Source organism: Thermobia domestica, chromosome 18 (assembly GCF_964235325.1).
Source record: "Thermobia domestica chromosome 18, izTheDome1.hap1.1, whole genome shotgun sequence".
Lineage (NCBI taxonomy): Eukaryota > Metazoa > Arthropoda > Insecta > Zygentoma > Lepismatidae > Thermobia > Thermobia domestica.
In genome coordinates, this window is record NC_137471.1 from 137,112,119 (window position 1) to 137,128,265 (window position 16,147).

Genomic DNA, 16,147 nt, shown 5'->3' on the forward strand with positions numbered 1-16,147 from the left:
TGGTGCGGAATATCGAACGTATTTCTTTTTCGTAGTAAATGAGTATGAATAGTTGGCCTAGCAGTGAGTTCCGTGTATAAATACGCGGGACGTGTTTCTTCTTTGTTTTTTTTTAAGAAGTTTACCCACGAGACGGCAATTATGCAAATGTCGTTTTCTGGATATTGCCAGCATGCCATTGTTGTTCAGAATAGGCAAAATATGATCGAATTTTCGGATATTATAAAAGAAGCGGATGGATAAATGTTGTACCTTTCGAATCAAAATAGAATTACATTTGTAAGAAGTGGGCCAGGTATAACATCACAATAATCAAACAAAGATAGCATCAGTGTTTGTGTTAGGAGTAGGTTGGTATTTTTGGACAGAATCTCTCGTATTTTGTACAAGTTTTATTGTATTCCCAGAGCTTTTGAACAATGGGTAGAGACGTCAATATACATAGCAAGTTTATAATCAATTTGTACTCAAAGATTTTACACAAGGTGAATATCCAATGTTCCAGTCCTTTATTTGTAATTCTAGTTTTTCAGTTACAATTTTATTCAGCTGATTAGCGAAACTTAGAACGGTATAAGTACACTTAAGGGATTAATAAAAAACCGTTATCAACACATCACTTATTGATAGCATTAAGATCTTGATTGAACCGTCGAACAACCTGTGGTAATCCTGACGCAAGGCTTTTTTTTAAACAATTGAGTGTCGTCCGTCTAACAGTACACCTTTGAATGCTGTACAACCGATAGCAGATCTGCAGCATATAAGGTAAACAAAACTGGCCGTAATATTGAGCCTTGTGGAACACCTCTATCAAGAACAGCAGCTAGAGAAATTTTGCAATGAAAGGATCTACGTACAGAAACTTGTGGTTTTCTCTTATATGCATAGGATTCGAACCATTTTATGGTATTAAGTGAAAAATTATAGTATTTTATTTTTGCTAAGAGAACATCATGCTGGACTAAGTAAAATTCCTTTGAGAGGTCTAATAAACTAGTATTACCACATATTCGTCATTTAGTGCATGAAACACATCTCCTTTAATATCTAACAAAACTTTAGAAGTGCTGTGAAATCCAGATTGCTCGGACGGAAGTATGCCAGAGCTACGAATATATGAAACCATTTGCTGAAGCACTAACTTTTCCATTACCTTTGAAAGGACTGGCAGTAAACTTATTGGCCTACGGTCACCAATTGATTTAATGCAAGGCTTCTTTGGTAATAGCAGAACTTTACCAATTTTACTGACATTAGGGAATTTACCATTCGATACGTGAGTTAACAATATTAGTTACGGGAAATGTGGTAAAAAGTGAAGCTATTTTAAGCATATGTGGTGTTACTTCACCAAAACCTCCGCCATTGGATTTAATCTTAACTGTCGTTTTAACTTCATGTTGATGAAGAAGTCTTAACATGAAAGGAATTCCACTAACAGTGTATTTCATGTACCGATTAGTTTGTTTATGAAATGTATCGTTACTTGTTAGTAAGACTTCGGAAACCTTAGCAAAAATAGGGTTTATGACATGGACAAATTACTACTTCAGGAAGGTTTAATGTTGAACTTTTCCCACTTATTCCCAAATTGTGTAATGTCTGCCAAATGTCTTTGTTGTATTTAGCGCTAATTGAACGAAGGGAAAAAAACGCAATCATTTCTTGTCGAATAACTGCCGTAGTAAACCTACAAAACTCTTTGTACTCATCCCAATGTTGAGCCAAATTAGTGCGTTTGAATCTACGGAGCGCACAATCGCGATTTTTAATCAGCAGCTTCGATTTACTAGTCTCGCAAGGTAATTTGTTATTTGAACCTTTAACCGTTACCGTCGGCGTGTGCTCATCGAATAGATGTTTTAGAGAATTCTGAAGAAAATAAATTTGGCATCTATGAAATTCAATTTGTTTCCAGTTCAAAATTTCGGAATTTTGGAGAAATGCGTCGCGATTACATGTATTAAAGTTGCGATAACGAATAATATCAAAAGAATTACTTGGTGGATTTTTAATGTTCAGGATAGCATGTGTCACTGAGTGATCGGATGGTAAAATGGGTGGACAAACGTCATTTGATGCTATCATGTGAATTTTATCGTCAACAATAAGACCTGGTAACGATTCACCGAACTGTGTTATTCTAAGTTCTTTAATCAGTATGACAGAACCAAACATATCCAGAATACGATCCAAATATGCTGTTTATGCTTGCCAGGACAAAGCTGATCACATTTAAGGTCGCCTAGTATATAAAGACAATCAACTTGCGGATAGGCATGAGTAATTAGATCCTGAAGAGTAGACAATCTGGTGTAGTGGTACTTCGTGGTCTATACATTGATAAGATACCTATACGTAGCGAATTTATTTTGACCATTACGTGAGGCATTCTACTTGACCTGAGTTAGGTATTTCAACTAGTTTTACATCTTAATTTTCAAAATAATGCATTCAACTTCCCCTAGCATTATGTTCTCTGTCTTACCGGAGAATGGAATAACCAGATATATTAATGAGATTTGAAACAGCTTAGTTGTCTTAGTTGATACTTCTATTTAAATGCTCCTCTGTACCATGCCCGTGGTCTTGAGTGCTCCATTGGGGTTATGTGAAGCAGCATGTATGTATCGAACGCACCAACGACATTAATAATTTTGTAAAGAAAATCAGACTTTATTTACTCTGTTACAGAAGAGGTCCTCACCGTATATGGGAAGAAATTGAATATCGCTTAGATGTCTGTACGGAAAAAGATCGAAGCCACATCGTACTGCACGGAATAAGAATGAAACTTGGGAATTTTCCTTTCATTTGGTGAGGACTTCACGTTTCTACCTTGTTTCTTTGAATTCCTGAGACTGCCTAAAATTGCAGCATGACTTTACGGAAAACTGTATAATAGTTGCAAGACAATTTACTCCTAAACGACAGTAAATACCATCTCCGGGAGGTACGATACCCCTCGAGTTGATATTTTCGATAGGACTCAGCTGTTTCTTTCAATCTCACAGAAAATCTTGTCAAATTAACATTGCTACTGCTAATTATTCGAATGAAATATCAGCACTGTGAGTGCTAATCACATATATATGAAGAGCGGCTAAACGTAAGGAGACTGCGTTCACGTATAAACATGTCCCTCAAATCTAAATTTGTTTTTCCTTTTATACTTGTACGGAGATAGGATCTTGGATTATCCCTAAAATTCATAAACTGTTACTTAATTACTACGTGAAGTGCCGATGTTCTTACTGTTCTATTAGTGTTCTTCTCCGATAGTGATGTGAATGTTGCATTACGGCAAAAATGGCGAAGTCCATAAGGCCATACTCTTAGGAAATGAGCGAACATGACGGTAGTCTTTTTGATGCAGAGGTATTTAACATATTTCAATGCTTCTGGTCAATTTTTGCACATTGTGCAACAATACTACCAGCAGCTTGCTATTGCTTTGGAATTGATGAAAATTATTTCCAATTGATTGATTGTACAATGGAGAAGATCCTTGCAGAAAACTTTTAAAGATATGCTGTTACTATGCTGACCTCTAGGAAGCTAGTATTACACGAAACTCCATCACAAAACCGCACTTTGTAAAAAAAAATAGTAAAAAAATAAATAAATAAAATAAAACATGAAATAAGACTGCATTTTGTGCAGAACATTCATAGAAACCGAACCTATTCGAGCCCCGCAGGGCTCCTCACCCCCTTATCTCGCTCAGCTACGGTTTCTGAAGTAACATTGGAAATCTTATAAGTGCAAACTTAAGAGAGAAATTAAAAGATATCCAAAATCACTTGTTCTGCAAAGAGTGCACTCTATCCCAAACATGCTTCCATATTTTCATTTATGAAAAAAAAAAAAAGATATGAAGTCTTTCAGTTTTTCGTCTTACGTTTGTGCTAAAAGAGACGGTGATTATGAGAAATAAATGAAATGCAAGAATGAGGAAGGAAACGGAAGAACCGCGAGAAAAACCACGAGCACGGTGTTTGTCCACCAAAAGTTGGCATGGCGCAAACTGTGATCGAACCAGGACCCCAAGCAAGGGAAGAATTCACATTATAAGTTGATATGATGAAGTGGAGTCAAAATATATTTCTTTCATTTAGAAAAAACTACTATAAATAAAACACAGTAAGTAAAGTATAGTGCACGTGCTTCCGTGTATGTCTCGTTAACATTATTATTTGTACATTTTACGTAATACGAAATGTAGTTTTAATATCGCCATATTCTTTCAAAGTGAAATATGTACAGTACAATAAAGAAGAAAGAAACTCATTTTTAGAATGTAAACTACCTAATATTATTAGAAAAAAGCAAACTTGCATTTACGTTCATTTTCGATTTTATGAAAAGTGTGGCCGCCATACAGTAAACATCAGCCTAGAAGAAAAGGCCAGCAGCCTTGAGAATTGCCGTTCTTTGTTTCCAATATTATTGCTTATGAGCAAATGTAGAGTGGCTACTGTCCCGTTTCCTAGGGAAGAACAGCTAAGCTGTCGCGCGGATCCTCTAAATTCATACCTCCAGATCATTATTTAAAATTCGTGCATTTCGTCCACTTAGCGCAAGTTCGTTTCCGTATTCTGTATTGTAATTTTGCCATATGTTTATTTATGGGGGTCAAGTTTTAATTCAGCAAAGGATGAAAAAATTTCGTTTTGTAATTTTAATATTAATTTAGTTTAGGTGCGATTGTTACCCTAACTTTGATTGCCTTAGGCTAGGGCTATTTAGTTGCATATTTCTAATCATATTTTCTTATGTGCGCCTGTAGTAGGTACGGTACATACAGCTTCTACAGCGGTGCAGTTTTACTATACGGATCCACAGATTTGGTGGTGGCGAGAGGTGGTGTCCACGAATATCACAAGTTGTAAAAGATCCGATGTGCATCTGTGTCTTCTATTGTAGGTAACCAGTGATAATTTTCTCTGTATACAGTGTTCAATATCATATTAGAAATCGGCAATTGACGATGGTTGTCATTGCAGGCAGCTTTAAGGTGTGATTCTCAAATTACTTTTTAGTGACGTTTTTTATAAAGAAAAAAGTACATTATTCTTCACATGTTACAAATTATTATTTTAGGTCAACAAAATGCAAGAAACATATCAAGGTTTGAATTTTCAACTTCGTAGCGTTAAGCACTTCTATGATATTTAGTAGGTCATTTTAGTTATTTCCTTTTATAGGGGTTTATATTTCTTGGTTAAAATTACCGACCGATAATTTTCCGTATCGGAAGCTGGACCGGGAACAAAAGACACCATGTCATTGGACATTTGGCCTACTTTCTTTGATAAAAAAAGAAGTATTCCCTCGCAACGAGGTTTCACTGCTGGAAGTTGCTCCCATATAACTACGAACGATTTGAGGTATGTGAAAATGAATTCTTCGTGATCCTTATTTTCTTTCTCGTTGCATTCCAGAAATTTACCCTTGTGGTTATTGTGTGAGCTATTCCGCCTGGTACTTTCTGTCGTGTTTTGTTGCATTCTTGAAATCTGCCCTTGTACTTCAGGTGCTTTTTAGGAATATCACTTTTTAAATCGTATACGAAGAATAATGTTCCCTTGTTCTTAATGTATGAGTGTGTGGGGAAGATTTGACCGCATATCGAATGTCCCGCGCACGTGTATACTTCCTAGTGTTGTACTACCTACAAAAATGATTTATTTCATGTACAAGTGGCATCACAACACATAACAAACGCAGATCAGCCTGTATTCACACTCCATGAAATGAAAAATGAAATCTTCGAACTTTACTTCCAACGTTTATGCCGGTTAGGCTAAAGGAGACGGTGATGCTGAGAAATGAATGAAATGTTGGAATGAAGAAAGTAGAAGGAACGGGTGAACCTCAAGGACACAGACGAGCACGGTGTTTGTCCACCACAAAGTCCAACCGGCGCGAGCTATGATCGAACCTGGGTTCCCAAGCAACGGAGATCAACCCTCTAAGAGTGATCCACCGCGCCCCCCTCACACTCCTCGTAGAAGTCTGAACACATGATCTGGGTTTCACGTGTGTTCCATTAATACCCGCACATGATATAGAATGACTTCTGTAGCTAGTACAACAGTAAGAAGTATCCACATGCACGGAAAATGGTAAGTAGTAGTTGTATACAATTACTTTATAAAATGTAGAGGAGAAATTTCTATTAATATTTCAATAGAGTAGTAATGGAAATAACATCCGCATTTAGCTGTAAGATGCGCATCTAGCGAACCCACAGTTTTCGTTATTTTTAAGTTCAAAAACTAGTTATTTGATAAAATCTCTACAAGTGTGTAACTACTTTCAAATGGAGAAAAATTCGAACAGGAATGTAGGAAAAAAACGGGCAAGTCTTTAATTTCCCCATTTTATGTAGACAAAATATTCAACCTCGCTCCTCAGGGTTTCTAATCTGCTCTTACTTCTACTTCTTCTCCTTTTATTCCTACTACTTATACTAAGGATCCGTACAGTAAAACAGACGTTTTTGGTCATTAGTGTTTTTAATGGGCATCTAATACAGCTTGGTTGTTTTTAAAGATGACTTGTTAAAGTGAACCTTCACCGAAGAATGCAGGAAAACACCGCGAAAATCATTACTGAAAGTACAAACAGTAAAAACAGAAAGAAATACTTTCTTTAAATGAATTTCTGTGTGGATACGTATAGTAAAAGTGCAGGACAATTCATTTGTGTTAACTTTTTTCTCTTGTAAATCTATTTTTATGCAATCGTGGACCGCTTTATCCAAACATAGCTCTAAATTTTATTATTATTATTATTATTAAGTCACTATTGTCACGCTAGTCATGAAATAATTTAATATTTAACATTTTTTCTGTTGGTTCGCGTGAAGTTCATCTATGCAAAATATATGTTTTCATACGTCGAGAAAATATTCTAGAGGACAATGAGAAGGACTGTTAGAAGTACGAGATCATAGCGTGACACACCAACCTGATTTTTAAATATATAAACCTGGCGCATTGTGAATTTATATTTTGCATAAACTCACGTTGTAAATTAAAGTTGGTATGTTTTCTTTTTTTCTTTCTGAAAACACTCTAACGGTTAAACAAATAAGTACCGCAGATATTTATCCCACAGGCAACAAATGTAAAATTGTTTTTCGTATATCTGAGAACGAGAAGATTTTAAGTCAAAGTTAAATTGTCACATATAATAGTGCCCATTCCTCTGATTCGACGTCCTTGTCTCTCTCTCTCTCTCTCTCTCAATGTTTTGATGCTCCAGGAACTCGTCCGCTGAGCAATACAGACGGTTAAATGGGTATCTATATTTGTAGAGATGACTGGTCCAGGATCAATTTGGGAACAAAATAAACAAACACAATAGAAACAATCACTTCATGTGGAACACTAACTATGTCGAAGAAACTATATATTACAAACTGCGATGAATAACATGAGCACTGCACTGTTGATCACTTTGACACCATTACAAGTCGTAGTTGTTCACTATGTAATATTGAAGCAGATGATACAGAACAAGGTGGTTTTTGTTGGCTAGTAAGAAAGACACTGTTACGGGGCTTGTGAAATAAACAGAATGAATGACTGTGTTGAGTATCGGACGGTAACCAGGCGTTAGAGAGCACTGAAAGATCAGGTGGTCAATAGAACCCTCATTTATGCCACAATAACACAAACGTGAGGGGCGCTGCTGTTGTTTATATTGCTGGATGGGAGTCTGAGCAGTATTAAGACGCAGGCGAGAATATAAACAATGATGTTTTCTTGTCCAATTGTGAGGGGCCTCCCATTTTTTCGTGGTGGGAATCGGTTCTAGTTGCCAATAATAAATCCCTGGTCCTGATCGTTGTTGTTGTTGGTATGTTCGCCATTCGGTTTGTCGTTTCTGGAGCAGCATCTCGGCGAAAGAAGATGCTGGAAGCCGGAGATCAATCGGTGTGCCATGTTGTGTTGCATATCTGCTCAGGATATCGCTAACTTCGTTCCCGGGGATGTCGCAGTGTGAGGCTGTATGAATTAAAGTAACCACTTGATGATTGTTATGTAATATTCGAAGCTGTTGGCGAATATTGATTTTTAACCATGTATTAGCGGATGTCCATGGGGTTCTACATATTCCTTGTAACGCACTAAGGCTATCACTACAAATCCCCACGATAGGTAGTTGTCGTTGTAGGGCGACTTTCAATGCCATGCGAATTGCCCAGCTTTCTGCTAAATAGATGGATGTATTCGGTGGAAGTCTGTGGGTCTCTGCGTAATTAAGCGCTGGTATATAAATTCCTGCTCAAACCACAGATCCATGTTCGGTATGCTGTTTAGAAGCATCCGTGTAAATTAAAATGGTATTGGAGTGATGAGATTGAATGTGGTGTTCCCAGAGATGGCGCACTATCTGAGGCTGAGTGGAGCGAAGACGTTTAAAAGAGACCACGGGTTGCTCAAGTGTGGGAGAATGTAGAAGAGTATTATATTGTGCAGTATAACATGGTAGTTTCGGTCCTCGATGCAATTGATTGAGCCAGTTATGAATACTAACGAATGCTCGATAAATCCAAGGTAGCTGTTTATAATATGGAAGTCGGGTATGAAGGTTGCTATTGTATAGGAATTGTAATTTCGGGAGTAATAGGGATGAGGTACAGCATATGCGTTGAAGGAGGAATTTTTTAGCCACAAAATATGTTTTCACTGGGAAAGGAATTATTCCAGCTTCTTCTAAAAGTGCTGAGAAAGGTGCCATCTTTGGTTGTCGGAATATAATTCGCTGTGTTGTGGCTTGAAGACGGATGTGATGTTCGCTGATCCGTTTTGGTAGTGGAGAGAGTAATATTCCGCCATATTGAAGTTTTGCATCCACACATTGAGTACTGACTTGTTGCAGGGAGGATATATCTGTTCCCCACCCCTTGTGGCTGATGCAAGACAACAACTTAAAATAAGGTTGGGCTTTGAGTGCTATTGTTTTGAGATGATTCTTCCAATTTAGTTTAGAATCGAGATGAAAACCAAGATATTGTAAAGTAGGTGTAACTGGTAAAGGAGTGTTATTTACCGTGAGATGGATGGGAGGTTGAAAACGTTTCCGGGTGAAGAGAGTGCAAGAAGATTTCGCCCAGTTGACTGACATGCCGTTTTCAGAGGTCCAGGAGTGAAGTTCTAGGAGAGCGTCGTGCAAAATGCGTATCCCATCCGCTATATTGGAAGTTTTGACATATAACAACATATAATCACAGTATTGTTGAATACGAACCAGTTTTCTAAGTCGTTGATGGAGAGAGAGTGTGTATATATTAAATAAAGTGGGACAGAGACTAGAGCCTTGAGGAATACCCAATGATGTTGAACGATAAGAAGAATATCTGTTAAGGTATTTGATGCAGATACGACGTTGTACCAACCAATTATGAGTATATCGGAGAAAAGGAGTAGGAAGTTGGAGTTGTGCCATGTGAGTGATGAGGCGATCGAGAAGGATGGAGTCATATGCATGTTCCAGATCCAGTTTAACAGCAATCAAATACTGTCGATGTTGGAATGTGTTCCAGATATCAAGAAGAAGAGCAGCAACCGAGTCCAAAGATGACATGCCTTTCCGGTAACCAGTTAATGTGGGTGGGAAGACTGAAAAATATTCCAAGTGCCAGTTCAATTTAGAGAGGATGATCTTCTCAAAAACTTTCACGACGCATGAAATCAGAGTAATCGGACGATAACTCTGAGCCAACCCGATAGGTTTGTGTGGTTTAAGTATAGGGACTACCGCTAAATCTTTCCATGAAGATGGAATGTGTCCTGTCCTCCATATCTGGGAGTAGATTTGAAGAAGTACGGATCGACCATATGGAGATAGATCGTACAAGTGTCGATATCTAATCTGATCTCTCCCAGGAGCTGTGGATCGCCGAGCAGTTAACACCAGATTCAATTCTTGGATGGTGATATTCTTGTAGATTGGTGAATCACACGCCGGATCAAGAAGATGTTGTATAGTTCGTCTGTCATTCACTGGTTCTGGAGGCGTGAGAAGGCGATGAAATTCATCAATCCAAGGCGGTAGACTGTCAGTAGGAACTGCGCGTGGAGTAGATCCTGTAATTTGGTTCCGTATAAACGTCCAGATAGAAGACGAAGTAGCTTGTGGGTGGAGCGTGGCACAAAATTGTTGCCAGTGTTGTTTGCGACATTGCTGGATGTATCGTTTATACATCGCTTGGGACTGGCGATAGAGTACATATGTTTGTTGACTCTTTTCTTTAAAAAATGCCTTTTGCTTCTGTTTACTATCATTTAAGAGTTGTTGGCAACGTCTGTTCCACCAAGGAAAATGGGAACGGGATGTTTGGGTTCGAGTCTGCCCAGGAATTTGAGAAGTAGATGTTGAGGCTTCTGATGATGCTGCTTCTATAATATGTATGAAAGAAGAGGTGTTGATAGGAGTGACTTGTACTGAAAAATACCGGAAAAGTTCGTCGGTCGCATTCTGGTATGTTGTACGATTGTATGATTGAGGAATGCGAGAAACGGTTGGAGCATATGGCGAAAGGTGAGCCTTGGGCGGTCTCGGAAAAGTAACTCCTTCAAATGTAGTTATAATAGGGAAATGATCGCTGCCACCTGTATATCCATATACACTCCAACTATGGTTGGCATACAGAGCAGAACTGAGGATGGTGATATCAGGCGCACTGGGATAACCATTGAGGTTCGGGAAGCGAGTAGCAGTCCCATCATTTGCAATGAGGTGAGTTGTATGGTCCATTGCAGCGAGAAGGTTCCGAGCAGCTACGTTGGTGTAACGATTGCCCCATTTAACACTTTTACAGTTCGGATCACCCCCAATCACACAGTGACCTTGGATTGAAGTAAATAATTGTTGCCAGTAATGAGTTGTAGGAGGGCTGTCTGGTGGGGCGTAGATGTTGATAAAAGTGAGTCCAGCACACAGCAATCCGAGCACCACTGTTATAATACCTGTAGAAATATTTAATGTTGAGTATTGTTATTGATCTAAAATAAAATACCATGTTTATGATCTAAAGAAAAGGATATTCATGAGATATGATAACTTTGCCAATTTCAAATATTAAATTTGTACTAACTTGCCGTAATTAACACATCCTACTGTATGGTTTTAATCGAGGGGCCATAGCTCAGTTGGTAGAACACTGGCTTCGCATTCGGAAGATCGAGGGTTTGCGCCCACCGGCCAGTCATCGTGACTCAGGATTTTCCAGTGTTTTCTCTCAGTCGCACCAGTTCAATAGCGGGATGGTACCCACAAAACTAGGCCCTGGCCGACATCCTTCCCATGTTCTCCCCTACCCCATCCCGACCTGTGACGAAGATGCTTAGAAACATTAAATCGAATTCCAATTTAATCTATTGGTTTTAATTTTCTTTTACTTACAACACATGTTTGTTTTCCTAAAGATTTCGCCAACTTTTAGAAACTAATATTCAGTATGTATTCCACCGTTATTAAATTTCCGATGTGTACATTGTATGTTTTCACTTATCATACTTTCTTTTTCGTACGAAAGTACATCTTCAACATCTTTATCTCAAGTCAACTTTTGCATTGTACTTGATCACTTCAGTTAGCCATTTACATTAGCGAGTGCCATCAATACTGGTCTAGGATGTATTGTTCTGTTAAAGCCCAATAGTTGGTAAGCAATTCTGTATAGCAATTTGATTTGTATTACAGAGATCTTTTCTATCTGACACTGAAGTCTTTCCCTCCTGACTTTCCATTTCAGATCTACAAAAGAAGCTCCTTTCTACCTCATAGAAGTTAGACAGCAGAATGTTCAGATTTACAGCTTACTGGAGAAAGTGAACAGCAAGCTTTCCTCAGACATCCAGCGTATACCAATTTGCAACCTACCAGTGGATTTCCCTTTGAAAACACAAGGAGATGTGGAAAAGTTGGAAGAGTTCCTGAAAGACGACCAACATTTCTCAGACGTGGTAAGCTTGCATTCTCACTTCTACGTACCTGTGTTTCATACGTCTTCATAGGTGAAAGTTAAAGAATTCAAAAGCAGCGGAATTAAGGATAGTAGGTAAAAAGAAAAGTCATGGGTAGTTAAGAGAAAGTGATGCAGTATATAGCTGTTAAATGATTTTGTTTCCACACTTCGTCATTGTTTACAGTGAAATGTCTTGTTCATTTTTCCTGCTAGTAAAATAAATTATGGCATGAAATATTGGAGAAAGTCTGTTGTCGAATGGTAGGAGACCAGTTAAATAGCGAGTAATTTCCCACACAAGTTACATTCCTACAGGTACAGCAAGATTTTCAACCTAAATCCATACCACTGCGAGCGCGCGGCTTCGAAGACTCAACAGCTGATGTGAAAGACAAAAATTCGGGAATTTTTCCGATCTAAATCCCGTGTTTGTTTCAATTTTGCACAGCTTGTAACATTTCTCGACTGCTTTTTTTTTTTTCAAGAAAATTGTACGAGAAGGCTCAAATCACTTGAAGGTTATCATTTTAAGTACATTTTTGGAGGTGGATTTTTTTGGTTTTATTGTGAAATTTAACCGAAGAAACGCACATTTTTTTGGGGGGGGGGACTATGGACTGTTGATGTTCATGCAACATATACGAGTGTCTTTATTATACTGGGTTTCCTGTTCTGCGTTCATGTCTGTCTGGTTTCCCTAGATGTCGCCTTGGACACTTCGTCAGGTGACCTTTGGTAGAACGCGGCGAGTGTCCAGCATAACATACACTGTAATACCACATTAGCTAAAGGAACAGTTTACGGTGCATACAGTTACTGACATAACCATATCATGTTTAGTATGGACCACTGTGATCGGAATATTGCAATCTCGTAGTTTACAGTGTAATTGTCGATGGCACATTCGCTGCGCATTTTTGTCATGTACATGTAAGCCTCTTACAAGCAAACCAAACCTTTGTTGCAATAGCGATCGCAACTTGCGCTGATTCCCTTGTCAACTTGAGAACGCTTCGGTGTGGAAAAACAAGAACTGCGTTGTGCTAGCTACTTGTCACTTTTTTCTTTGTGGTATCATGTATGTTGCGTAACGGCAAATGTAAAAATATTCAATCTCCATGATGCAAAGGAAGTAGTTGGAAGAAAAGGCAGACTTTGTGTGTAGACCGCTACTACTACAGCGTTGTTCGCACTCACTTGAAATAGTAAATCCAGCCTGGTACTAAAAATTCCTAGAAAAGTCAGGGAATTTGATAGTTTGTTTAGAATTCATTTAGCATGTATTTCTTATGTAATGAAAAATGTTTCAGAGAGGTGAACAGCTATTGCTACTGATGTCAGCAGTTCAATATTTCCACTTTTAAGAAAGCATAGCAGGGCATTCCTGGCATAATGCATGAAGTTGCTTGACTTCTGCATTTCTAATTTTTTTCTATAGTTTATTTTTTAGTAATGACAGAAAAAATTAGAAAGGTTTTAGACTTTTTTCTTACAGAATTCTTTTTTTTGGGGGGGGTTGATTTCAGTGTTAGTTTTATAGTGATGTATAATTCTTGAAAATAGATCATCCCTGCCCTGTTGCTAAATGAATATACTTGCTTTTGTTGTTACGTTAGCCTCTAGAGATGAGACGATTCAGATTCCCGGGACGAAAGTTAACATTAGACAGTTTTTTCTTGTTTCCATCAGTAACCCCTTTATTTTTCAATTATTATTATTTTCTAAAAGTTTAAAGAACAATCTATTTACATTCTCCACATATGAAAAGAGACAATATTTTTTTCTTTAAAATAATCAAATACAACATGAGTAGTTCGTTTCAAATATATGAGTACGTAGTGTTGCATTTGCTGTCATTTTTCTTTCGCACTTCTTGTTTTAACAAGTTACGAAATATATTATAAAGAAAATACAATTGAACAAAGTGGGAAGGAATATCGCATTATGTGGAGAATCTGCAACGATAGGGCTAAGGGAGACGATGAAGGATGATAAAGGTGAAGGATGAATGAAATGGTGGAATGAGAAAGTGGGATGAAACGGGAGTACCCCGAGAAAACCCACGAGCACGGTATCGTCCACCACAAATTCACATGGTGGGGCCGGGAATCGAACCCGGGACCTGTAGAACCAGAGATGAGCGTTCTACCACTGAGCTATCGTGCCCCCTATCGGTTTCGAGTTGTAGGACCTTCGCTTGTAATATCGTTCCCCTCCAAAATTCAAATGAAATTAACAAATACAACAATATTACGACAAAGATTTGGGTACCAAGTCAAACCACTGTTGCAGTAGCATGAAGCATTTTGTAAGACGTAATAGTCAGTGCATTGGATACATTGCTTGCGGTTTACAAGAGCAAGGTAGCTTCAGATAGGCTGTGCACCTGTATCTGAGAATCTGCAAATCGAAATGCGGTTTGCCTGTGTGCATTACGGCTTACGGATTTGCCCCAGTAGATTTTATTTGCCTCTCCTGAAAAAAATTTATCTGGTGCATTAGCGCGTTTTGATCCGGAGGTCCTTATTTGATCTTAACATTAACAGCAGACTTGTCAAAACATTGTCAAGAAGAAAAAAAATCACGGAGGGGAGTAACGACCGGAGAGCAATAATAGAAGATTAATCTCTCTTGAACGACCCCTATTAGCGCTATGTAGGTGGTGTGGCACCTAACTCGATCCAGTCAGGTCATTTCGGAAAATATAATTCTCTCACAACCAAGGTGCTCGTTTGAGTAGGGATCAAAAGTATTTGGTGGATGTGGTTTTTCTTATTCTGTCAAAATTTATCCTACAGATCTGCCTATATGCAATCGCTGAGTGAAAACGCGGAACGTGTTCGAGAGTTTGTTTGCACAACGAGACCTTTACACAGCCATATTGGAATTCATTCATTATGAGAGTGGATACTATATTCAGGTTCCCCATTGAAGTGCAACACTCAATTATAAGGATCCAGCTCGACACATTCACCAGTTCATTGTGCCCTTTAGGTGCTTGGATAAAATTCATGTCTTCTTCTTTCTCACCACAACCATAGTTTTGTGGACAACATGGAAAATTTTACAACTTTTCTCTTACTTGGCAGAGATGTTTTATAATTTGGTATGTTTTTTTCTTTGTAAGCGCGTCAAAATATTTTATCCTGATCTTCCTTTTGCTGGTTTCGTTTCCGCCTTTCCCTCTATCAAGTTGAGTTACATTAACATAATTTATCTAAATATTTCTTACACATTTAAAAAAATATTTGAAGCATATATTTAAATGATATGCAAATAATGATTTTCTCTCTTTTTCTACTTACCATTATATCTTTTCTTTTTAGGAGCAGCACGAAAGCATGACCCAAACTCTACCGAACGAACTTTAGAGGACACAATTAAGACGTGACTGAAGCATGCCCCACAACGGTTCTCGAAACAAATGGTTCAGAGAAGTAGTCAGTGAAGTTTTTGTTCATGAACTGCTTTTTGTTGGAAAGTGCTTTCACATTTATACTTGTTTGTACATTAGTTACATTTACATTTAATGTGCTTTCACTTTTTTACTTTTTTATATATTAGTTACATTTACATTGTAACATGTTTAGAGTAGTTTCATACAGGCAGCTAAGAAGAAGAATTGCCAGGGAATTGAATGAGGCAGTGAGTGAAATTCTTGGCTCTGGCAATTCCTCTTCTAAGCAGCCTGGTGAAGATTGTCCCAACGCGATAAATAGTTCATCTTCAGAGGATGAAATATTTTGGGATGAATGCCAGGAAGCTGACCCAGAAAGGAGTACAGAAGAGACTTCAGGCCAAATTCCAAATACTGTCTGCACGCCCATAAATTCTGACGAGGAATTGAAATCCTTCTTGTGCACCTGGTCTCTGAAATACAGAATTAGTCACGAGGCCTTAAGTTCATTGCTGAGAGGACTTCATACATTGCACGCGTCTTTACTTTATTAAGAACCCCAAGGGGAAAAATACACAAGAAGATTCTTGAAAATGGAGAGTATCTCCATATTGGACTTGAAAGCTGCCTGCTGGAGAAGGTATCTGTCAAGGTAAATCTGTCAAGGAGAAGGTATAGTTTTGCCTCAGTTTTCAAAATTGCACTCTAGGTAAACTGGAAAATAATTTTCATGCATTAATGTGCATTTCTTATTTCAATAA

At 38.1% G+C, this 16,147-nt stretch overlaps 2 protein-coding genes across 5 annotated transcripts in view; one reads left to right on the forward strand and one right to left on the reverse strand.

The window, feature by feature from the left end:
- LOC145675673 (uncharacterized) overlaps positions 1 to 15,399 on the reverse strand; it is a 30,824-nt gene extending 15,425 nt beyond the window's left edge. The window contains exon 1 of one of the 4 annotated variants that reach the window (XM_081746261.1): positions 15,295 to 15,399. The gene's annotated coding sequence lies outside the window, so the exon portion shown is untranslated. Of the gene's footprint in view, positions 1 to 6,978; positions 8,021 to 15,294 lie in introns of those variants that run through there. The other 3 variants (XM_081746260.1, XM_081746259.1, XM_081746257.1) reach the window with 3 other exon arrangements.
- On the forward strand, positions 10,934 to 15,391 carry LOC145675267 (uncharacterized). Its single transcript, XM_081745652.1, has 3 exons — positions 10,934 to 11,010; positions 11,777 to 11,987; positions 15,316 to 15,391. Exons 1-3 carry the CDS (start codon positions 10,934 to 10,936, stop codon positions 15,358 to 15,360), a joined length of 333 nt encoding a protein of 110 aa, XP_081601778.1. The 3' UTR covers positions 15,361 to 15,391.
- Positions 15,400 to 16,147: the final 748 nt, after the last annotated feature.